Source organism: Pituophis catenifer, unplaced genomic scaffold (assembly GCF_029215685.1).
Source record: "Pituophis catenifer annectens isolate HBS135680 unplaced genomic scaffold, rPitCat1.0.hap2 SCAF_5, whole genome shotgun sequence".
Taxonomy (NCBI): Eukaryota; Metazoa; Chordata; class Lepidosauria; order Squamata; family Colubridae; genus Pituophis; species Pituophis catenifer.
The window spans coordinates 14,926,523-14,951,733 of NW_027256885.1; the positions used below are offsets into that span (position 1 = coordinate 14,926,523).

Sequence of the window (25,211 nt, forward strand, 5' to 3'; positions counted from 1 at the left end):
CACTACCAAATGCTGTCACACCGGCAGCCCAGCGAGGTAGACCGGGGCCAACCGCACGGGGGATGGCAACGCCAACCCAGCCAGGTGGGCACCGGGCACGGCAAGGCCAGGGACCACCAACCCAGCCCGCAGGTAGACCGGGACCTGCCCAGAGGAGGAGCAGCGCACCCCACCAGTTACAGCAGCCTATGCCAGCCCAGCCAGGGAGACTGCAGTTCCAGGCGAGTAGACCAGGACCCAGCCAAGAGGGGCACCCCACGACCCACGGGCGAGGGTGGCACACGAATCACCGACGTGGGGGACCCCCGCCCATCACAGAAGACAGCCAACAAATGACACCCCGACCCGGATGACCCCAGGCACCACCCGACGGTAGACCAGGGACTAGGGGGAAGGGAGAGCCGACAACAACCCGGCCAGGTAGACCTGCACCACCCCGGCAGGGGAGACCTCCGCCGCCCCGCAGAGGTAGTACCGCAACAACAGCCCGACCAGGTCGACCACCACCGACCAGACGGGGTAGACCAACGCCAGCCCGACCTAGCAGACCAACGCCACCCCTGCGAGGTCGGACAACGCAACACGGGCCAGCACCACCCGCAGCCGGCGGGCCGGTCCAGAGGGCACCAAACAGAACCACCACCCACCCGGCACCAGGCCGAACCGCAACCGAACCGCAGCACCCGGGAGACCAGGGAGGAGCAAACGGTGGACTTACCGAGACTCAGACGCTCTTCCCGGGTCGGAACCGAGCCACCGAGACGAGGCAACAGATCCACAGGCCAGGAAGAAGACCATCCGAACCAGCCATCCAAGGTCTGCGGTCCGGCCGGAGGCGCTGGGGGTGACCCCGCTCACTCGACAGCCGAACCAAGCCCGGTTCCGGAGAGGGAGCCCGGAGACGACAGAGCCCCGTCCATCCAGGTCGGAGACGGAGAACAAGTGAGACTGCGCAGGTCAGCTAGGGTGCCGAGGCGTCCTACGTACCTGCGCGACTACGTGACTTTTGTAAACGAGATTGACAGTTCAGACTAAGGGGGGAGGAGTGTTATGTCCATATAAGGGCACCCGCCCTGATTGGCTGCCAGCCATCGGGCGGGAGATTTGAATCCCTGTCTAGGGGCGGTGCGTCTGCCGGGAGCGAATATAAGGAGAGCTCCGGCAGCGCGCCAGCAGTCTTCTTTACTTGTTACATTGTAAATAAAGTTGTTACATGTATCGAGCTGGTCACGTCTTCTGTTCCTGCGCCTGATCTAACAGTTACCTCATTGGAGATCTCAATCCATTTCATCTTGCACATATCACCAGAGAAGTCTTTGAAGGCAACTTTATCCCAGTCCAGATGGGATTCGGTGGTTTTGAACTTGCTGCCGTCATTGGAGGGCAGGTTATTTTTCATGCACTCCAAGAGGGTCAACATGTCTTCCTGGGTCCATCGGTCTGAATGAAAAGCAAAAAAGGGAAAGATATCATACAAGGCATTTTAATGTGCACACTAGGGCAGCCATTTCCAACCTAGTGCCCTTCAAACGTCTTGGTATGGTTGCTCAAGGCCAGCATGGTCTTTGGAATTCTGGGAGTTATAGTTCCAATACATTTCACATTAAAACAGTTTTAACAGCAGCTAGTGGTGGTGTTTATATTACAGGCAACAGAGAAACAATCCATAATTACATTTTTTAAAAAAATCCAAATGTGGACATTTTACAAGTTTTAATGTACAGTTGGGACTACAATCTTACATATTTTTGTGGCTATGATAAACAGTGGATCCAATTCTTATACCTATAAAATTGGAGCATACAGTTCTTAATGTTGCTGATAAAAACAAGCAATCTGCTTCAAGATCATAGAAGCAAAGTCATAGGTTTGGAAATATTAAAGTACATCCTCAATCGGTAGCCAAGGAAAATCCAAGAGTATTATGAATTGTATCATGGAGGAAAATGCATGAACAGATAGTGAAGTTGGATTTTCTTAAGGGCCCTGACCTTATTTGTTTTACTTTATTCAGTGATTAATGGTATAACCGTATAGACATATTTACTGAAATGTTGAACCTCACAGTAGTCAGTGGGTCTTAGAATTTCTGAAGCACAGGCACTCTTTAGATTTGGACTACTTTTCCCATAAATCCAACTAAATGCAATGAAAGATACAGGTAGTCCTCAACTTATGACTGTAATTGAGCCTGGCAATTATGGTTGTAAGTCATGATGGTCGTAAAGCAGATCACCATGTAACTGCACCTGTTTTTACCTTTTTTGTGGCAATCATTAAGTGAACACCATGGTCATTAAGTGAACCCATTATTTACTAGGGGTGTTTTTTGCCAGAAACCAAACATCAGTTTCCAGCAAAAATGTAAATCACGGTCACGTGACCACGGGAAGCTGCAAACAGGTGTAAATGCAGTCTGGTTGCCAAGTGCCCAAAATGAGGTTGGTTATGTGACCATAAGGAGGGCAGGGTGGCTGTTGGAAGTTCAGAACCGGGTCATAAGTAGCTTTTGAGGGCTCTGTTGTAACTTTGAATGATTGCTAAGTCAAGGACTACCTGTAATAGATTATGAAAGTTATAGCTCAAAATGTTTCAAAGGCATGAGCTGCCTATTCTTGCTGCATAGCAAGTAGCAATTAGATTGTACCCTAATTCACTGGACAACAATTTTTTTCCAAAAGTTTTGCTTGCTGAAAAACTTTTATTATGATAGACCCCCTCAAACTGAACACAAATATAATTTCAGAATGACTGTATCATATAGGAAACTTGAGAAATATGAAATTAACTTCTAATGACTATGTTTTAATTGCACAATGCTTCCGACACACTTCAGTTCAATGGGGCTAAAAGTGTTTTGCTGCCGATTTTCATTTGTACTCTCACTGTAGTGTCTAACAATAATAGTCAGCCAGCATTGATGGATTCCAGTTGCCCTGATACTGTTTTTTCATTGTGGCAATGTCCTGGTGAAACCTTTCACCAAGTTTGTAACTGACTGCACCTGGTTTTTCATGAAATAAGTCCAAGTGTAAATGCAAAAAATCAATCTTCAGTGACACATTGCACTTCGTGGTCTTGTATTCTGCAAGATGTTTGCCAACCACCAAATGTAGTCTGGTGCTCTGTAGTTGCCAAGAAAATTCTCAACAACATCCTTGAATGCTTTCTGGTTAATTTGTCTGACCCCACTAACAGAACTTTGAACTGGATGCAATTGATGATGTATCTGATTAGTGGACAAGCAAAAATGTCTTCCTTAAATGCATCAGTTATTCTTGGAAACATCCGTCTCAAATAATGAAAACCTTCACCTTCCTTGTTCATCACTTTCACAAAATTTTTCATCAGTCGAGTTTTATGTGGAGACAAAAATGTTTTTGTCGGGTCAACAAGTGGATCATGCTCCATGTTTTTCTGTCCTGGAACCAAATTCTTTTGGAGTGGCTATTTCCTTTTAATATAATGTGACTCTCTTGCACAGCTGTCCCATTCACATATGTAACAGCAGTACTTGCTATATCGGAGCTACAGTCCAAGCAGCAGAGCCACTACTTTTAGATCTCCACAGGTATTCGTTGTACTTGGTGTACTGGATGTGCTTCAACAACAGTTCCATGTTTTTGTATTGTTTCTTTTATGGGTGCAGCATAGCCAATAGGTACTGGATGTACAATGCCATTGTGTAAAAACAGAAGACTTCTATAAAATGGTACCTGGTAAGTTAAATTACAGGTTATTTTCATGATTAGCAGCCAAACATCTTTTAAGATACATCCAAAATTGTTCAGGAAGCAAAATTTTTGTTGTCCAGAGAAATCCAAGACGCTATGGCTCACCCGTCACCTGGAAAATTCTTCTCTTCTACAGATGCAAGGACACAAGCACTGTCAGTGTTTCTACACACACAATACCCTAAACTAAGCTGTGAACATACTTTAGCTGTGAATGGACTTACAGACTGTGGCTTCTCCTCCCTTTCCACAGGAGGTATGGCTGCAAATTTATACTCTATGGTTTGTTTTGAAGTTCCTGCATCATCTGAATATAGCACAAAATGGCTTCTTCCAGCCAGCACAAACAAGAGAGGGAACCCTTGGTTGGTTTTTAAGTGTATTTTCATCACGGCACATTCAGAAGATACAGGAACCTTAGAATAACCCATATGGGTGGCTCCAGCTGCACTGTTTGTTGGTGGGCAGCCCTGAGATGTATTCATGGTTAACCACAAACCAGAGTCACTGTGTTCTTTAAATGCAGACAAGAATAGAAATAGCCAAATGAGATGACATTGCTGATAAAACTAGAATAGTGTTACACCTTGTTTGTGTGATCACAGAAAATATCTGAGTAAGAACCATACGTTTCAAACTTTTTTCCACATGTTATCTATTAGCAGCAGTATTCAGCCCTGTTTGGATTTTTAATGAAAGCAACTAAGCAACTTTAAAAATTAATAAGCAACTTATTTAGTAAAGTTGAATATTTCAAGGAGTGGCAGCTAAGAATAGGATTCTGCATAATTTTCTAATGTAGCATTGGCCTTTCCAGCATTCCTTCTCACCTTGATTTTTGGGGGCTGTCATTTCTAAATCAGTTGGACTATCTGCTGTTTCTTTCATCCTCCACCTCTCAGACCCAAAGGGTGACACCTCCTGGGTCTCCCCCCACTTCACAGTGGCGTCAATCAATTTTGACCCTGAAAAAGATAAATTGGAATAATGATCTCTGCTTACCAGTGCTACCTTCACAAAAAGGTACAAAAGCCGTCAGCACAAACATGGGAGTTTAGGTTAGTAGTTCCTGGAAACTAATAGATTGATCAAACAGTCCTTGAACCTGTGAGCTACTTAGGTATTCAAGAGCAAGTGGGAGCTAAAAGAGGAAACAGGTCCTCACAATGCCTGTATCTGATGGGAGGGCTAAAAGATTCCTATGAAGTTGAGGAAGCTACTAATGGTTTAAGATGGTTTCAGGAACAGCCTAAACTTTTCTTCAGAATACTGCAACAGAAAACGAGGCTGCACCTGGTAAACCTAACTATAAAGTAGAATTGGGGGGAGAGGGGGAGGAAATGGGGCTTGGTAGAATCTGCTTAACTGGGGGAAAAAAATCCAGTGATGCTGTGGTGGGGAAAGCTGCTTCAAGCAGAATCCATTTTACAGGTGAGGAAGAAAACCAAAACAGAAGTGGGGAAGGGTAGATGGATTACAAGAGAGGAGAGTTGGATCAGCCTGTAGTGTTTTTTTCCACTTTAATTTTGAGTGTAACTCCACATCCAGACCTCCATGGGTTGATAAATTTGATTTCCATTGTTAAGTTTTGTGTGATTTTGTTGTCAGCACATTCAACTATGTAATGAACAAAGTATTTACTACGAATACTTCATTCATTCATTCAGATCTAGGATGTCTTATTTTTGTGTTCCCTTTATTTTTTTGAGCAGTGTATTTCCTCTGCTCGCTTGGGTGGCCTATAGTATACACCTATGGCAATGTCATTTTCCCCCCTTTTACATTGACCCAAATGCATTCCTGGAAGTTTTCATCATTTTTGTGCTCTATTTCTGTAGAGATGTAGTTATTTCTTATATATAGTGCAACTCCATCTCCTCTTTTATTTGGTCTATTTCTTTTAAATAATTTAAATCCCTCTAGCTGTATGTTCCATTTGTGGGTTTCATCCCACCAAGTTTCCGTAATGGCAACAATATCATATCTGCCCTCATTTACTTGAATTTCTAATTCACCCTGTTTATTCCTCATCTGTGCATTGGTGTATAGACATTTAAGTCCATTTTGATTGACCCTGTGTTTACTTTCTACATAACCTGTGTTGTCCCCTACTGCCTTACCACCTGTTTGATTAGTGTACATGGTATGGCACTAGCTTTAATGCTTGTTTTTGCTTGACAGCAAGGTTGATATTCTTACCCGCCTTAACATCTATGTTTCATGCACTGATAACCCTATTAATTTTAGATTACTGGGGACAGAAATGTTCTGTATTAATTCTCTTTCCCTGCTATTCAGTTTAAATGTTTATCTAGAAAATCTGTGAATTTAATGCCAAGTAACTCAGTCCCTTTCTTTGATGGATGCAAACCATCTCTTTTGTACAGTTTTTCATTGGACCAGGTGCAGATATCATGACTAATATAATCAAAGCCTTCCCTTTTACACCATTCCTTTAGCCACACATTAAACTCCACTATACGCTGGGCTTTTCCTATTTATTTATTTATTTATTTATTTATTTATTTATTTATTTATTTATTTTATATACCGCCCTTCTCCCAAAGGGACTCAGGGCGGTGTACAGCCAGCATAAAACACACAAATATAAAATTTAAAAACAATTTAAAAATATTAAATAGTTTGGCCCATATCTAATTAAAATTAAGCTACCCAATTTAGACATTTAAAATTAAGAATTAACGATTAAAAATTAAAATTAGGCCAGCCCGGCTTGTTGAAATAAAAGCTTCTTGAGGGCCTGGTGGAAGGTGCGTAAGTCGGGAATCCTTCGCATCTCAGGGGGCAATTGGTTCCAGAGGGCAGGAGCCCCCACAGAGAAGGCTCTCCCCCTGGGGGTCGCAAGCTGACATTGCTTGGCTGACGGCACCCGGAGGAGCCCCTCTCTGTGGGAGCAAATTGGCCGGTGGGAGGCTATTGGTAGCAGCAGGTGGTCTTGTAAATACCCAGGTCCTAAGCCATGGAGCGCTCTGAAGGTGGTAACCAATACCTTGAATCGCACCCGGAGGACCACCAGGAGCCAGTGCAGCTCACGCAGGAGAGGTGTTACATGGGAGTGCCATGACGCTGCCATAACCACCCGCGCGGCCGCATTCTGGACCAGTTGGAGCCTCCGGGTGCTCCTCAAGGGGAGACCCATGTAGAGAGCATTACAATAGTCCAGGCGGGAAGTGATGAGGGCATGAATGACCATGCATACTGGTAAAACCGCCTTGAGTCCTTTGGGAGAAGGGCGGTATACAAATCTAATAAAACAAAACAAACAAACAAACAAAACCTCTGAAAAGGTAAGCCTACAACATATATTACTAAGTTCGTACCCCAAGCTCTGGCAGGAGGAAGAAATGAGGAAGAGAATGAACAGCTGGGTCCAGTGCCTGATGCGCGGATGCGCAGAAGGCAGAGGAGAGGAGAGCAGTGGAAATCTATGGGCCGATCCTTGGGATGGAAGAGCCACCGCTGCTAGCGAAGCCCCACCCTAGCTCTGGGGATAAAAGGCAGGGGGTGGAGATGAATAGGTATGGCAGACAACTATTCATCTCCCTGCTGGACAGACTTGTTAGCCTACTGTGAGAGAGACAGAGACTTTTTGCCGGGGCTGCTCGAGCTCCTAATAAAGGAATCATTGATTTTAACTACAGAGGGATTGTTGTGTTTGGGAGCTGGGTCAGAACAACCTATCTTTATGGCAAAACAGACAAGATGTATTTTAAAACCTAAACTTTGGAGGCAGTATTAAGTCCATGTGTAGGACTATAATCCATCAACTGTTCTCATGTCAAATTCTGTGTCAGATATTCTTTAAATGAAGGGGCGGTTTTTGTTTTTTACATTGATGTATATTAACACAATTTGGACTGCCATTCTTCTAGAGCAGGCCTGTCAAACTGGCGGCCCATGGGTTGGATATGTCACGCTCAGGCCACGCCCACCCTGGCTCCGCAAAGGCAAACATTGTGATACGTCACTATCCGGCATGTGACGTGATCGTGTTTGACACTCGTGTTCTAGAAAAAGAATTATATGTGATCAAGTTTTCAGTTTTTTCAGTTTTGAGCAAAAAGTCCAGAAGCGGTTTCCAGGGTCCACAGGTTTCTTTATTGGTTATGAAATGATAGTGGAAAACTAGTTCTCCATCCCATTTTTTAAGAAAGACTGACTTAGTGGCATAGTTATTAACAGGTATTAAATTAACAGCCCCTGAATTCCTACAATGCTCACTGAAGCTTTGAAGCCTCTACAGCAGGGCTATCAAACTCCCGGCCCATGGGCCAGATGCGTCACACACTGGCCACGCCCATGCCCAGTTTAGTGAAGGGGAAAAAAATGTGACATCACTGTGACGATGTGAATTTGACACCCCTGCTCTACAGTAATGAAATGTTTTGTATGATTTGTAAAAAAATGCAGTTTAACAGAACACTTTTCCAATTTCTTACATTGCTACTAATGATGAATGTTAAATTCAGGATTCTGGACATACCTTTAGGTTTATAGTGGTGCATTTTGAATGTAGGAACTACTTTATGCCAGGATGATTTGTTCATTTAGTCTAATATCGCCAACTCTGATTGAATCTTGGACTTCCTACAATTGGAGATGCCACAGGTGCTTTACATGGAGATTTTGGGCCAGTCGCACTCAAGCTAACCTACCTTGCTAGGTTCTTGTTATAGGAAAATAGAGAGGGGAACACTATACATGTCAACTTGAGCTCTTGAATGAAAGGAGAGAAATCTAATAATAAATAATTTCTAGCAATAATAATTAGGAATTGAAGGTACCAGTTGGTGGCAACTTGTGCTTGATAGCATACAGTGGGCTTCCCTAGCCTGGTGCTTTCCAGATGTGTTGGAAAGTGATTGGGAATTCTGGGGGTTACAGTCCCAACAGATGAACAGATGCACAGTTGGGAAGGCTGTGATAGACTTCAATGTTTGCTGGCTTGCCTTACAAAGGTAACCTACCTCAGCCTAGGAACAACTAGTTTAAAACAATAACAAACATCAATGACAGAACAAACATTTAAATTCTTTCTATTTTATTTATTGATCGATTGATTTTGCATGCCGCCCATCTTGTCTAGAAGCAACTGAATCTTCAGAAGTAGTTGCATTTCTGTATGTGGTCACATAGAGATGTTAAGCTGAAATCTTATATTAGATCAGGGGAGTTTCATGGTTGAGTTTAATTGAAGGTGTTAGTTAAATATGCTATCAGCTTATTCCAAATTCTTGGCTCAGCTCAACTTTTATTGAAAACAAATGTTAAAAACAAAACACACAAGATTAAGTAAAACCCTGCTTTTTGTGGTAAAACAAATCATCTCAAAATATTTTTTCTTTATTTACTTTCTCTTTTGCCCCTATTCAGAAGCATCCTGACTTCCCCAAAAAACCTTTGACTCCATATTTCCGTTTCTTCATGGAAAAGTGAGCAAAATATGCTAAGCTACATCCAGAGATGAGCAACCTGGATCTAACCAAGATACTCTCAAAAAAATATAAGGAGCTCCCCGAAAAAAAAAAGGTGAGCAGTACATATTTAGGAATGTGGTAAGGGGTATCAGGAATGGCAGATTTCTGTAACTTCCAGTAAAGCTCTATTCAAGTAAGAGAATGAGAGAAAAAATACAGCTAGTATTTCCTTCTTGGGAAACTTAGTACCTACAACTTAACAGATCTTGTGCTTTCTGCAAAAAGGGGTATTCCCTTTCTCAAGGGCTCTGCAAATGTGTTACCATTGTAAAGCAGAAATTATGAACCTTAGAATGAGTTTATAGGACAATTTCTTTAGACTGTTTAATAATGGCTGTATATTGTTAGGATCTTGAGCTTAAAGCTGGATGCTTCCCTTGTGAAGGGACTGTTTTTATTCCTTTCTGTTCTAGAATGACCCTCCCATGAATTGGTTGCAACCTTTATATATCTGGGTGGCAAAGTGGGTGACTAAAGGACCTTGACTCTACTTGCCTGCTGAATTGGCACCACTTGACATTCAGTGAACAACTTCTGATGGCTTGAGGGCTGCACCATGTTTTGTATAGCTTGTTGAGATCCACACTTCAAAAATCAGCTGGTGTATTGTACGGTTCATTTTGAGTGGCAGAGTTTTAAGAGATTATATAGATGTGTAAGCATTTGCACATTTGTCTACTAAAATCCCCCTATACAGGTAGTCCTTGACTTACAACTGGAATTGAGCTTGGAATTACATTTGTAAGTTGTGGTAGGCATTAAGCAGGTCACCATATGACCATGCCCGATTTTCCAACTTTTTTTGCAGCAGTCATTAAGTGAACACCACAGTTATTAAGTGAATTCTGTAGTTGTTAAACAAATCCATTTTATCCAATGGGAGTTTTTTTCCAGAAACTCTCAAAAACCACCAAAAATCATGGTCATGTGTCTGCAGGACCTTGCAAATGGCTGTAAATATGAGTCAGTTTTCAAGTGTTCAAAATGTGATCACCTGACTGGGGAGGGGGGAATGTGGCCATCAGAACTCTGGAACTAGGTTGCAAGTACCTTTTTGGAGATCCATCGTAACTTTGAATGGCTGCTAAGTGACCAGTCATTAAGCAAAGATTACCCATATACAAAAAAGAAACTCTAAAGAACAAAAATTCAAAATATATTTTTGGCCCTATTACTTCTGGGGCCACTAAAAATAGGCTGCATGGAACTCCAGGGCCATAATTTCTGCATCCCTATTTTAAATGGTAACAGCACAGAGCTCTTTCCAAATCATAAAAGAAATGCAGAAACCAGCGAAAGATACAAGTGGGGTCAGCTCAGTGTTAGTGCTGAAAACAGGAAGTTCCTCATAAGAGGTTGGTTTTATTTCATTTGCTTTAAAAAAACCCTTACCTTTATGAACATAAGCCTCCTTTATCTGAGTTTCTGCTTAACAAAATGGGAAGCAAGAAAACATTCTACAGAACTGGTATATGCAAATGTGCCACAAATTTAACCTGTAATAAGCCTTGCTGACTGCAAGCAAAGATTTCTGAGTAGAGGAGCATTTAAACTTCACACAGTTCTTGCTCTGAGCTAAGAACTCAAGATGCTACAGCTGTAAAGTTGCTTAGTATTTTGAAGGGACCTGCCTAGATAGAATCAGGAAATGGCTGATGCCTATTTGCCAGCTTCTCTGTTATGTTGGGTTTTTTGCCAATTTTCCAACATTGAAGAACATAAGGTCCTTGTCCTGTCTGGAACCCAGAAAGAAAGTATGATATGACTTTCTCCATCCAGTTGACCTTCAGGGCAGAATGGAAGTATACTTGCTTGGGATAGTTTAGCTCTGCATGGCAAGAAATTAAACCTCTCATGCCATTCCTGGAGTTAAGGAGCAGTCACAGGGCTCTGTGGAAGACAAGATGGGCATTTTGTTCACACACAGACCATGTAACTGGGATTTCAGAACATAGAATTAGGGGAACTAGATATTCGGCATAAAGAGTCAAAAAATATCTATCCCTTGTTGAGAGGGCTTGTGTGCAACAAGTTCATATAGACACCTCATACATAAACTGTGGAGTATTTCCTCTTTTCTCTGTTTTTTTTAGATGAAGTATATTCAGGATTTCCAACGAGAGAAACAAGACTTTGAACGGAATCTGGCAAGATTTAGGTAAGAGACCTTAAGCAACAATGTCTTGTTTGTGTCCATTAGCACTCTAAGGCTTCTCAGCTGTAGACTTCAGTTGCACACATTTAGTGAAGTTCTTTTGAATTTCACTGTGACAGCTGCTTTGGTTCGGAGGTGACTGAGGAGAGATGGAAAGGATGAGTGCAGCTAGAAGGCTCGTTGGCTTCAAAAATTGTATGTTCTATAGCAGGGGTGTCAAATTTGTGGGCCGGATGTGTCACACGCAGGCCATGCCCACCCCAGCTCCACGAATGGAAAAACGTCACAATATGTCATGTGACGGCAACGTGACGCCGTGAGTTTGACACCCATGTTCTGTAGCATATAAACCCAATTTCCTGTTTTAAAAGCCAAGTGATGGAATAACAAAATCCATAAATTTATGTATTTGTAAGGCAGGTAAATATTTTCCATGTGAATATTGCATTCAACAAAAATTGATCTAAACCAAAGATCTAGCTAAACAGCTGTTCATAGCTTGAGATATGTTGAATCCAAAGATGTTATACCAGTGATGGCTGACTTTTTGTTGTTGCGTGCTGAAAGCGTGTGTGCCGGCACCCATAATAAGCTGACTTTGTATAAATATACAAAAGTATGAAGGCTATTGCTTAACACATTGTAAGCCGCCCTGAGTCTCCGCCCTGAGTCTCCGGAGAAGGGCGGCATATAAATTAAACCAAAAAAAAAAAAAAAATGCAATGCGTGTGCAAAGCCCCCGTGCGCCCCGCCCCGTGCATGTGCACGCAACCCCCCAGCCCCCACACGCATGCACGCGCATGCACGCGCAACCCCCTCGTGCCCCATTTTTGGCCTAGTAGGCCTTCCTGCAGCCTCCTGGGACCAAAAACGGGCTGCGGGGTGGGGGCGCTGCACCCCCCTGCGCTCCCCCTGTCCCATATGCATGCGCATGTGTGTGCAACCCCCCCACACATGCGTGTGTGTCTCCCACATGCGCCCCGACCCCCGCGCATGCGCGACAGAGACCCGAAAATAAGCTGGCCTATGGGAGGTGCGCGCACATGCACAGTGGAACTGAGCTGGGGCGATGGTTCGCTTGCCCGCAGAGAGGGCTCTGTGTGCCACCTGTGGCACGCATGCCACAGGTTCACCATCACGGTGTTATACTATAATTCGCATTATTTGAAGACACATAAGACATTATTTGCACTTGTGAAAACTATAGACCACAACAGCTGAGGAGTCAAAGTTGGGAAAGGATAATGTAGACCAGCCAGATTTTCCACATTGCACAGCTGCCACCACCCTCCCCAGATTTGAAGGGAGCTTCCCTTTCCTGCTGTATAGCATGTAATTAAACTTTCACTTTCTGAAAAATAAAATCTTAGACAAATACAGTGGATGTACTAAGCATTTGTATTTACAGAATGTTTCTTGATAAGGGAAATATCTGAATCATGTAGGAAATTTGTCCCATTGTCTAGGACAACAGCTGTTTGGATGATTTCTATTGGTCATTCCTGTTGGGTGATTGCTAATTGAACTGGCTTATTGAACTAGTGTCATCGACACAGTAGGCATGAGTTTGAGCAGACTTGTGGAGACAGTGGAGCACAGGGGGGCCTGGCGTACTATGGTCCATTGAGTCATGAAGAGTCAGACACGACTTAACCACTGAACAACAATCAATTGAACTGGCCTATCAAGTTGTTTAACTTCCTCCTCTCTTTCTTGCTGGCCTTCATTGCTAGGCAGAAGATTTTTTTTTTTGGTGCACTGTCATATTCATGACCCATGTCACTTGACTCTCCAAGAATGTCTGGGTAGGGCCTTTGCCCTCACACTTTTCTTTTTGCCATGTCCCTGTCTTAACTCTTGGATGCTAGAAGTTTTCAGAGCAAGAGGGGGGGTTCCATGTAATTGTGGCAAGCACAGATGTTAGCATTTTGTCAAATAATTAACAGCTCTTTAAAATGAGAGAGGAAGGAGGTCATGAAGAAGGTCAGGCTTGCAGTTGACTATTGGAAGGGAGGCCCACAGCCCTCTTTGTCCATGTTTGGAGGATTGTGAGGGATCATTTTTATGGAGAGAAAATAAGATTCCCCTGCAGGTGAATTCACCCTACAGTCTGGGGATTTTTTGGCATACAAGAGTGGGGACTGGTACATAGGGCCTTAGGTTTATATGCAAGTGTGCTTTGTTAATTCTGGTATGGTGATACCTTACATTTTCCATCCTCTGTTACCATCCTTGTTCTGTGAAGGGAAGACCACCCTGACCTCATTCAGAATGCCAAGAAATCTGATATCCCAGAAAAACCCAAGACCCCCCAACAGCTCTGGTATACTCACGAAAAGAAGATCTACCTGAAAGTCCGACCTGATGTAAGTAGCTCTACCTTTATAAGTCTGAGGTGAAGGTAGTGTGGGAGACACAGGGGTAGTAAATACAGATGGTTTACTCTAGGGATTGGCAACATTTTCAGCTCCAACTACCATTGTGTATGTTCAGATACTTCCTCTTCAAATAGCCCAATCCAGGGTGCATTTTTTTAAATTGCAATTCATTTAAGTAGTCCCAAGTGCCCTTTTAGAGTGTAGCCGGCCTCTGATTTACTTTTTCTTCCGAAACAATAAGGTTTAAGGTCATCTAGCTTAACCTAGATGACCTAGCAGTTCAAAAGCATGTAAAAAATGCAAGTAGAAAAATAGGGACCACCTTTGGTGAGAAGGTAACAATGTTTCGTGCGCCTTTGGCGTTTAGTCATGCCGGCCACATGACCACGGAGACGTCTTCAGACAACGCTGGCTCTTTGGCTTTGAAACAGAGATGAGCACCGCCCCCTAGAGTCGGGAACGACTAGCACAGATGTGTGAGGGGATATATAGGATAGACAAAGAGTCATTTTCATGCTATGAAGAGTTCATTCATGGAACTCATGGTCACAAGATGATGGTCACACTTACAAATGGCTAAATAAAATGTTATATTTGTAAAGAATTGTAAATAGAATGAGACCAGAGAGAGATCACCACAAAAAGCCCCGTGGGTCACTACCTCCCATCTTTGTTGGAGGCATGGAAGGGACGTCTTGGAGGTGTGCAAAGACTTCATAAATGAGTGTGATATGCTGCTCTTAGTGTGTGTTTGTAGTATTTGTTTGCTGTTTATATTGTTACCATAATTAACATCCAGACAGTGCTCCTTTTGGTGAGAGAGAGAAGGATAGAAAGAGAGCAAAGTCGTAAGACCATTACAAATGGCCTACATGTGCTTGGAACCTTTTTAAATATGTATTTAAAGCCAAGAATTCTTCAGAATCCTCATAATGGATTCTCTGCATATGCAGCAAATTATATTTTACTTCCCTGCAGGATCAAGAAAAAGATGTTTAAAAAAAAACCACAAAGAGAATTAATCTTCCCCAAAGTTTAGTTTAATTCACTGTTGTACCACTAGGGTGAGCAGTGTTCCCTCCCCTTCCCCATTTTTTTTCCTTTGTACCTACCGTTTTTATTTCCCCCTCCCCACCTGGGTTTTTCAGGCCACCACGAAGGAGGCGAAAGAAGCATTGAGCAAGCAATGGTCTCAGCTCTCGGACAAAAAAAGGCTGAAATGGATTCATAAGGCTCTGGAGCAGCGGAAGGAGTATGAGGTAGGGAACAGTACACCGTTCCCCTCCATCTTCTCCCCCATATGCTCAGCCCGGCCTTGTCACAGCTGTCCAAACCCAGCCATGCTCCAAGAGCCGATTTGTGGGTGCCACTCCCTTTTACTAAGCTGGAAGGTAGTTGCAAAGCAATATCTTCTGTGATGTCTATGGAGATTCTCAATCATCCAGGTCATGGTTGTCCCAAAGGTGCTTTTTCCAAAAGGCAACTGGTCTTTCTTGGTTTTATCTTTGAAAACATTTCTCTTTTCATCCAAGAAGCTTCTTCTGTTCTAACCGAGTTCTCTAACTTAGAGAACTCGGTTAGAACTGAAGAAGTTTCTTGGATAAGAAGCTAAATGTTTTCAAAGAAAAAACCAAGAAAGTCCAGTTGCCTTTTGGAAAAAGCACCTTTGGAACACTTGTTTCATCCATGAAGAGTTGAAATTGTTCAGGGTCAAGTAGTAGGTTCTCTTCAGCCTACCCCATCACCCTAGAGCCTAGGAAGGGCTTCTCCCCAAAACGTCAGTGCTGTGTTAACCACCGTCTGTTTGTTGTTTCCAGGAAATGATGCGGGATTACATACAGAAGCATCCAGAGATGAACATTGAGGAAGGGGCACCACCACGGTCCACCCTAACAAAAGCAGAGAGGCAGTTGAAGGACAAGTTTGATGGGCGACCCACCAAGCCCCCTCCGTAAGTTGGGATGGTAATATTAGGGAGGACTTCTCCCCTTTCTGGAGCATTTTCACATATATTTCTTAAAACAAGGGAAATATGTAGATCCACTTTACATCCATTTGGTGTGGCAAAATGATCATGCAGTTGAACTTAGATAAAAACAGATCCAGGTTCAAATCCCTGTCCCAGCACATCACATACTGGCTCTGTTCATTCAACACATTTAACTAGGTCACTAAAGACTTCATAGCTACTATCCTTGTTTAATGATAATGTTGATTAGGTTTTTGTGGTTTAATATATTGTGCCTAAATGAGGTTGCTGAAATAATAAGCAAATGGCTTCGGAAGAGCAGTAGAATTCTGTGTGCCAGAACATTAAACTCAGTTCTGATGATCAAAGTTTAGTTTAGTACAACACCCCCCCCCCCCCGCTCCAGAATATTACCCAGATGACCCCAAGCAGATAATTTTCTTTTGTACATGGGATGGGATAGAGTAGCCACTCATTTCAGCAATTCTCACTCCTTTTAATTTGAACTTCCACTGGACATTCAATTTAAAAAGTAATAAGCTTACAATCAAATGAGAATGTTTAAAACCACACCACAGAACCACAATTAAGAAAAATAAAATAACATTGGGCACAAGGCATCACCAGTAAAGATTGTTTTAAAAACTTGAAAAAGATAAAAGGGTGTTTCGACTGGCAATGAAAATGCATTAAAGAGGGCGTTGGGAGAACATTTTAAAGCCTTACCTCTGCCTGTAGAATTTGGTGCAGGGCCTGCATGTCAGTTATCTTCATGGGCAGAACATGACTCTTCATTTCTCCCCCAGTTGCCAACAGTGGTCTAATGTTGCATTCAGTGTCTTCTGCAAGGAAGTAAAAATGTGCACGTTGGTGGGTACAGTGTTGTGATTCAAGCCCCTTCCTTTACACAAGAGGTGGAGCTTGCATCACAATATTGTGCCAGCCATTTTGCAGATTTTCACACATACACAGCCTGCTGGCACTGTGATACTTCTTTACTTCATTAAGCGGGAGGAAATACTTATCCTTAACTGCAGTGCAGCTTAAGGAAGTCAAGGAGCCTTAGGAATTTATTTGAGCCCATTTTCACTTTCCCTAAATTGTTCCCCTTTCCATCCTTGCTCATATGGAATGGGAGATTTGGTCTGTAGTCCCAAAAGGATGACAGTTTTCTTTCACTTTTATAGTGGTGTAGGATGGTGAATATGGGGGTCTAGGACAATTGAACATGGTTGCCTGGCCACACACTCTTCACTGTGAGCCCCCCCCCCCCCGCAGCCAACCCATTATGAGTGTTTATCATTGGCTGGTCCTCTGCTGGCGTTTTTCCCCCGCCACTGGTCCCCTGCCCCTAGTCCCCTGCCCCGTCTCCCAGGCTATTCACAGAGGGACAATTTCTCCCTGGCCAATTGGCTGCACAGGACAAATAGCCTCCCGTTCCAGCAGCCAATCAGCTACCGGGAGAAGCTGAAATTGCGTAGGAGCCATGGTTTACCAGATGAATTTCCCCCCTGCCAGCTAGCAGCCATGCAGAATGTGGCTAGCTTGCTGGGAAAGCCAATACAGGATATTGCTGCTGGTTGGGGAATGTTTTCTCTCACTGCTGCACCATTCCTCTCTAGCGAGAGAAGATGCCCCAGTTTTCTCCCTGCCAAAAGTTTGACTCTGGTGCTTGCCTGGGTGGGTAGTTAATGGGAAGCATGTGCATCATTACCACCTGTCCTGCCACTCCTTTCCCTCCACCTTGTGCACACTCTAATTGGCTGGTTGTCCTGCACTTTTCTTCCAGGGGGAAAGAAACAAGCGGTTATGATCTCTTAAAGGGCCCACCCAGGTTGGATACCTGCCCAGCGCATAAAATGCGGAAGGAGGGACTGATGTGTTCTTATTGGCTTGTTCTAAACTAAACCAAGTTTTATTTCCTCATTTCCCATCAATGTTAGTTCCAGCCAATAAGAACAGGTTCTGGGATATTTGATAACATTTGTTACTTTTCTAGTAAACTGCATAGGAAACCGAAGCCCTTGACTTGGAATTAAAATTTACCATCTGTATCTTCCATTTTCACTAATCATCTCTGTGATTTACTGAGCGGGGCCAGGCAGGATGCAACGAGCTCTGGCCAGAGGGAAAGGAGCGGCAGGAGGGGTGGCAATGACACATGCACTTTTCTTTAACTACCTGCCTCGGCAAGCACCAGAGTCAAACCTTTTGGGGTGGGGGGGAGAAAACTGGGGTGACTTCTTTTGCAAGCAAGGAATGGCGCAGCAGCAAGAGAAAACATTCCCTAGCCAGCAGCAAAACTAAGTTTTATTCCCCCTTCCCAACAATGGGAAAGTTTATCCACATTGAAATAACTTTCAAGACCTTGACAGTCTTCCTCCTCTGCTTGATTTTTGTGACCATGTAGTTACTTTCTCCATGCCCCAAGGAATGGCTCCCACTATATAAATGAGTTAGGAAAATTGAATTCTGCATAGTATGCTTTAATCTGTTTTCCTTGTTTGAATGAAAAGTATTGTTCTGTTTGATCATTTCATATACTGAACCATACTTTAGATAAAGCCCCATTTGTCTGTGTAGCTTAGGAAAGCTCTTGCATAAATTTCCTTTATTTCTGGTGGAATAAAAACACAAATTTTCTTCTAACCCATCATTTATGTTGTAGTGTATAATGAACAGCCATGCTTCCAAGCTTGTGTGGAGGGTATTTCCCTAGTACAGTGATGGCGAACCTTTTTGGCACTGAGTGCCCAAACTGGAATGCATGTGCACGCGCTGGAGCACAGGAAACCTGAAGACCAGCTGGCCGGTGCACATGTGTGAGCCAGCCAGCTGCTCTTCTGGTTTCTGGCGTGCGCATGCACACCAGCCAGCTGGTCTTCGGGTTTCCGGCGCTCCGGCACGCATGAAGACCAGCTGGCCGGTGTGCATGCGCATGCCAGAAACCAGAAGAGCAGCTGGCAACGGCACGCGTGCCCACAGAGAGGGCTCTGTGTGCCACAGGTTCGCCGTCACGGCCCTAGTCACTCATATTGCTGCAGTCTCCTGATATAAATTAGTATCCAAATGTGAATGAATCCAAATGTATCCTGCTAACTATAACTTGTTTTGCTGTGATGTTCCTCTGCGAATTGCCTGGGACGAGGGGACGGGGGACTAGTGGTGGGCAACCACTGGTGGGGGAAGACTGCCAGTGGAGCGCCAGCCAATGATAAATGCCCGCAATGGTTTGGCTGCAGTGAAGTGGGCATAGCCATGTGCCTGCAGTTAATTGTCCCATTCCATACAATAGGATGTAGGTACAGCAACAGATGCTCCTGTTCCTTGTCCGGCTTTTCTCCAAACTTTTGAGGTTAAAAATTTCAAATCATTCCAGCTGGCTTCTGAAAGGCTATTCAGATAGCAGGCAAGCAGAATTATGGATGGATGTTCTTCACTCCACTCCTCCTTTTTCTGCACTAGTTGCAATTAATGCATTTGCCAGTGACAGAAACCATCTGTTCCTTTTCAGATTTGAGGCACATGTGCTCACATTCATTTTTAGTGTCGAGCTCAGTGTTTCTCAACCTCAACCACTTGAAGATGTTGAAGACTTCAACTCCCAGAATTGCCCAGCCAGTACTGTTTCCCAAATTTTTAACAGTTCTCCTGTTTGATTAATTTGCTGTTATCTTTTTTTTGGGGGGGGGCACTCAGGACTTTTGTGGGGGCTGTCTGTGACTAAGGTCTCAAGTAGTGCACATCTATTTTAAATTATCAATGAGAATCCGCACCTGAAGTGAACATTTGTAGATGAAATGGGAATTTATCTCCAAGGGTTATCATGGGAGACATGGAAATATTATCACAGGCATTTGAACGCTGTTGCTTAGTATAGAGCAGTGATGGGTAACCTTTTCCAGACCGAGTGCCCAATGCACGTGCTCCCCGTGCATGCACCCCCCTGCACGAGCCCCACCCCTGCACATGTGCACGCCCCCCCCACGCGCCCCGTGCATGCGTGGCAGAGACCCGAAGATCAGCTGGCCAGCGGTAGGCGCGCGCAATGCACAGCAGAGCTGAAATGGGGCGACGGCTCACATGCCATCAGAGAGGGTGCTGCGTGCCACCTCTGGCACCCGTGCCATAGGTTCGCCATCACGGGTATAGAGTGTACCCAGTACTAACTCAAAGGAACAGTACTACATAAACTTATTATTTTAGGAATAGTTACTCACTTTACTGTGCTGAGCTGATGGCAAACATGAAAGATGTCCCAAGCACAGAACGGATGGTGCTCTGCAGTCAACAGTGGAAACTTCTTTCCCAAAAAGAAAAGGATGCCTACCACAAAAAATGTGATCAGGTAAGCACAGCTGGAGGAGCAAGAATTAAAAATGTTTTCTGGAGAAAAATAGTAAATCCGATTTCTGATTCAACTGGAGTTGGCTATCCCACTGTTGATAGGGTAATATATTTGCCCACATTCAGAAATGCAATGCGATAGTCTGTTCAAACTTTTGGAAATCTACTCCAGTGTTCAAAATGCAAATATCTGTCTCTACAGGGTGCAGATAAATTGCATTCTGCTACACGTAATACAAATAATGTGTAAAACTTCATCAATTAGTTGGGCTAGTGACTCACCAATTCCTGGGCAAATGTGATGTTAACAGGCATGCCTTTGGGTGCCTGTCAGTCCTGTGCCATACTTGATTTTCTTTTAATTAAAAATAACAAAAAGGAGACGGACATGTTGTAGTGCAAAGTGCCATCCTCATGATGATGATAATAAAGGACAGTGCCAGGCTGCTACTTTGGAAGTGAGACCACAAAAAAGACAGGTAAACAATATATGGCAGGGAGGTGAAGCTAAAAATCAACCTGACTTAATTACACTCATTCAACTGTTTTCTACTGTTTTGTCCCTCATGGCAGCCATTTTGTGGAAGGACAGCCATTTTTGTGAGGTGCCCCACAAAATATGCTGCCCATTACTGGAGATATTACTGTGCTTCATTTTGATGGCTGCTATTAAAATGGAAAAAGAAAAGGGAAGAGGAATAAGAGCCGTGGTGGTGCAGTGGTTAGAATGCAGTATTGCAGGCTAATTCTGCTGACTGCCGACTGCCAGCAGTTTGGCAGTTTGAATCTCACCGGCTCAAGGTTGACTCAGCCTTCCATCCTTCCAAGGTTGGTAAAATGAGGACCCAGATTGTTGGGGGCAATATGCTGACTCTAAACTGCTTAGAGAGGGCTGTAAAGCACTGAAGCAGTATATAAGTCTAAGTGCTATTGCTATCTCAAATCTGGGACCATTGTGAACTCATGAAAAAATTAAGTTTGCATGAATTCTCAAAGCAAAAGGGAATAAAGGAGAACAACTAAAATTCAGAGATTAAAATGCACCTCTTCTCCCCCACCTTACCCACAATGGAGGAAGCGATGATGATGCAGGTTATATATTCCCTGAACAAAGCAGGCATGTTAGTCATTCAAGTTTCATCTTCCCTGTAGAACAGGAGTATGCTATTTGGACTGCATCAGATGTGTTTAACATGTTGAGGACTGCACTTCAAAAGCAGGCAAAGCGGGATTTTTCTCCCAAATTTTTCTTCCAGAAAAAAACGACATTTTTTCTGCACACAGTCTAGGGGATTATGAGGACCATAAACATGCTGACTGGCTTTCTGTGTCTTGTCTTCTACTATATGATGAAATTCACCCAGCTGCAGTCCAGTCTTCTCAATAATAGTCATCTCCTTTGATTTCTCATAAAAACGGGGTATTTTCTCTACCCTTTTTTCCTTGAATTAAATACTTAAGACTGTGAATGGATACAGGTATTTAGTTTATGCCCATTTGACTGTATTATTTATCAGAATGTTTATTTCAGCTAATAGTTATATTAATCAGTCATCAATTATGATTATCCCACTTTTTTCAGTCTTGTTTAATTGACACTGAATTGAGAGTAATGCCTTGTTCAAACACGAGCACACTAAAACCTCAAACAGTAGTCAGTTTAGGATAATAGAAAGGAAAAAAGCAGAAGAGGGTGATAGAGAACATCTGGTGCAAGGAATTGTGTAAGAAAAATATTGCACTCTTCCCTGTACGCTGATTCTGTTCCTTCAGAATGTCCTCCAACCACTACAGCTGCAGCATCTCCTCCATGAATTTGATACTAACATTTGTAGTGGTGATAGAACAGCCCATTTTGACCCTCTTTAAATGCCCAGGGAGGGCAAATGTCATGAAGGTTGACTCAGTCATCCAAGCAGGTTGTTCGTAACTGCATTTGGTATAAACTAAAACACATCTCAGCCCTAGACACAGTATAGGAGAACAAACATCAGAACAAGATTCAGCAGTCCATCTGCATTTAAAAGACAAAGGCCACTCTTGAAGACAGCAAAGTCCACATTTTGGACAGAGGACCGCTGGTTTGAAAGAGGGGTCAAAGAGGCCATCTATGTCAAAATTGAACAGCCCTCTCTCAACAGGGTGGGATACGACATCTATCTCCAGTTTACAACACAGCCCTTTCAACAGTCCCAAGAAGGCTCCACACCCATTTGCACTAAAGTGACCCTGATGACACAGACAAACCTCCAGGTGGCCTCAACAACTCTCAAAAACACGGGTGTCAAACTCATGGCGTCACGTTGCTGTCATGTGACGTATTGCGACATTTTTCCCTTCATGGAGCTGGGGTGGGCGTGGCCTGCACATGATGCATCAGGCCTGCGGGCCGCCAGTTTGACACCCCTGCTCTAAATGCAAATGACCAGCTGTCTGCTAGGAATATAAATCCTTCCATTCCCCACCATCCAGTCAGAGCTGAAGAAGCTTCTTGGATGAGAAGCAAAATGTCTTCAAAGAAAAACAAAGTCCAGTTGCCTCTTGGAGAAAAAAAAAGCACTTTTGGGAATTTTTGGAAGGCTTTTTGATGCTGAGATTGGTTTGTGGAAGTGGAGTACTATGTTGAGAGGAAGGCAAGATCCATTTCTTTTGCCATTGTTTGTGTAAATTCTTTGTCCTTTAATATGGATTGATTCAACCTCCATCTCAGTTTTTTCTTTTGTCCTTTCCACTTAACTTTTACTGGATTATGGTCCGCCCATATGTTCGATTCTATTTCTATCTCTTGCACATTTGCTCTTAACTCCGGTGACATCCATATCATATCTATTCTTGACCAAGATTGGTGTGTAGGAAGAAATATCCTTCTGGGTTCAGCTCCAAGTGGGGAAAAAGACACTGGAAACATGGAGACTGCTTGGAAAGATGGTTTAATGGTGGACAGGATCACATGGCTTGAGTTCCTGAACAGAAAAGGGACGAGATAAAGCGAGTCCCCGGGTTTTATGCTTTCTCTGGCTTTGAACTTCCTGGGGCCCCGAAAGAGTATCCTGATTGGTTATCAGACTCCCAGGGGGTGGGGGTCTTAGCTAGCCTTGCTGGCTGATGTAATCTTCCCAGGTGCCATGTGGTGAGTTTCTGTTGCTATTGTGTTGCTGATGGGTCCTATTGTCAAAGATTGAGTTTCTGCCTCTGGCCCATTAACAAAGGGGGGGGGAGGCAGGAAGGTGGGAGTTGCTTTGTCTTTAAAACATGTTTCTCCATTTTTCAACCAGGGAAACATAATATTCTGCCTTTTTAATATTTCCTAAAATATTTCATTCTTCTAGGAAAGGGGTGGGTGCTAACTTCCTACAGGTGTCTAGTTGAATAAAATGTATATTGATTTTTCTTAGGGTTTATTTCTCTCCATATATCTTGAATACATACTTCTTCCGCCATTTTAAAGAAAGTTTTTGGAAGAGTTTTCCTTGCCTTTTTGCCTACTTTACTACTTCTATAGTCAAAATTACGTCTACAATTGCATTGAAGTCCCCTACCACGCAAATATTTCCATAGTCCATTTCTATAATTTTCTATTTTCATAAAATTCTTCTTGTTTATTATTTGGTGCATATATTGCTATCAAAAGTGTTTGTGGTTTATTGTTACCTCCACCATCAAAATTCTCCCATCTTCATCTGTATAAATTTGTCTGGTGTTTATTGTCTCTTTAATATTATAAAACCACCCCTCTTTCGTTCTGCTAGTGAAAAATAACGTTTCTCAATTTTAAGGTGTTCCAGTAATTTGTTGTGTTGTTTTTTAATGTGAACCTCTTGTAGACAAATCTTAGTTTTTGTAATTTGGTAAAAGTTCTTTTCCTTTTCATAGGCAAATTCAATCCATTTATGTTAATTGACAGCATCTTTAGTTTGAGTAACTTTAGTTCTTCTTACATCATTTCACTTATAAATGGGTCTTGTTTTAGTTGATCTTATTTCTCTCTATTCCTTTGCTCTTGCTCATTCTCGTTCTCCAGCGCGCTGCTTGGAGAATCCAAAAGCGAGGGTTATTCATCAGTTCAGTAGTCAGTGCTGAGTGTATGTGTCTTTAAATTTTGTAGCCACGCCTCCTTTGTACGTCAGAAGGTCAGTTTTTATTCACTCAGTCAGTTAATCAGACTTTTTTTTTTGTTTCTCTTCTGGTGTCTGAACTTTTGAATAAATTCTTCGCTTTTGGATTCCCCTCTTCGAACTTGGATTGGATTTGACATTGCTTTTGGATTAGATTTGGATACCTTCATAGTAAAAAAATATTTTTTCCTTCTGTCGTTCCCATTAACAATGGCTGGGTAAGTCTTCTGGCCCTTATCCTGTTTGGCCATCCCTATTGCCCCTTAATAAGAAGCTCTGCACTGCCAGGGTACCGTCTTCTGGGATAATTGATTACTTGTGTGTACTGTGGCGGCTGATGAGTCCCTGCCCTGCTCTCAGCGGCAAACTCGAGTTTTTGAAATCATAGCTTGCCGCTTTAGAGTCCCTGCCCTGCTCACAGTGGTAAACTCTTCCAGATAGTTATTTTTCTGGCGCGAGGGCTGCTTTTGAGCAGCTACATGTATATTATGCTGTGGGGGAAGGAGCGAATCGCCGCTGAAGCCGATGCAGGCGATTTCGCTCCCATGCCTGTTAAAACGTGGTCGCCATAATGGCGGAGCACGTTTCTCTTCTTTCTGGCTGAATTTCTGCCCGGTAACAGGCTTGCGCATCCGCAGCAAGCCTGTAGCTCAAGTTTTACCCGGGAAAGAGCTGCGCAGCCGCTGATTGCCTTCCGACGCTAATTCTGACCAGCAACAGCGTTGCAGCCACGCAGGGGCTCCCTGTGCTCTTGTTTAATGCCCCTTACAGCTCTACTGTGGCGAGCTGGGGCAGCTAAAGGGACCTGCCAGCACAGCATCTGTGGCTGGAGGTGACAGGATATGATGAGATATGAGCCAGCTTCCTCATAACAAATCAATAAGGGAATGCTCTGCTGCCCTCTGCTGTTAGCAAGGCAAACTGCAGAATACTATCTTTGGGTTTTTTTTGCCTTAGTTATTATGGATGCAGCCCCTCTTGACTCATGCCTGGCTGGCATATGGTGATTATGGCC

General features: G+C 43.3%; 1 protein-coding gene across 2 annotated transcripts in view; it reads left to right on the forward strand.

The window, feature by feature from the left end:
* Positions 1 to 25,211, forward strand: part of UBTF (upstream binding transcription factor) — a 324,947-nt gene that overhangs the window by 38,902 nt on the left and 260,834 nt on the right. Inside the window, exons 3-8 of one of the 2 annotated variants that reach the window (XM_070944829.1) lie at positions 9,129 to 9,284; positions 11,326 to 11,390; positions 13,633 to 13,753; positions 14,914 to 15,024; positions 15,583 to 15,716; positions 19,941 to 20,082. In XM_070944829.1, coding sequence (XP_070800930.1) covers positions 9,219 to 9,284; positions 11,326 to 11,390; positions 13,633 to 13,753; positions 14,914 to 15,024; positions 15,583 to 15,716; positions 19,941 to 20,082 — 639 coding nt within the window. In that variant the 5' untranslated portion in view covers positions 9,129 to 9,218. The remainder of the gene's footprint in view (positions 1 to 9,128; positions 9,285 to 11,325; positions 11,391 to 13,632; positions 13,754 to 14,913; positions 15,025 to 15,582; positions 15,717 to 19,940; positions 20,083 to 25,211) is intronic. The other variant, XM_070944830.1, reaches the window with a different exon arrangement.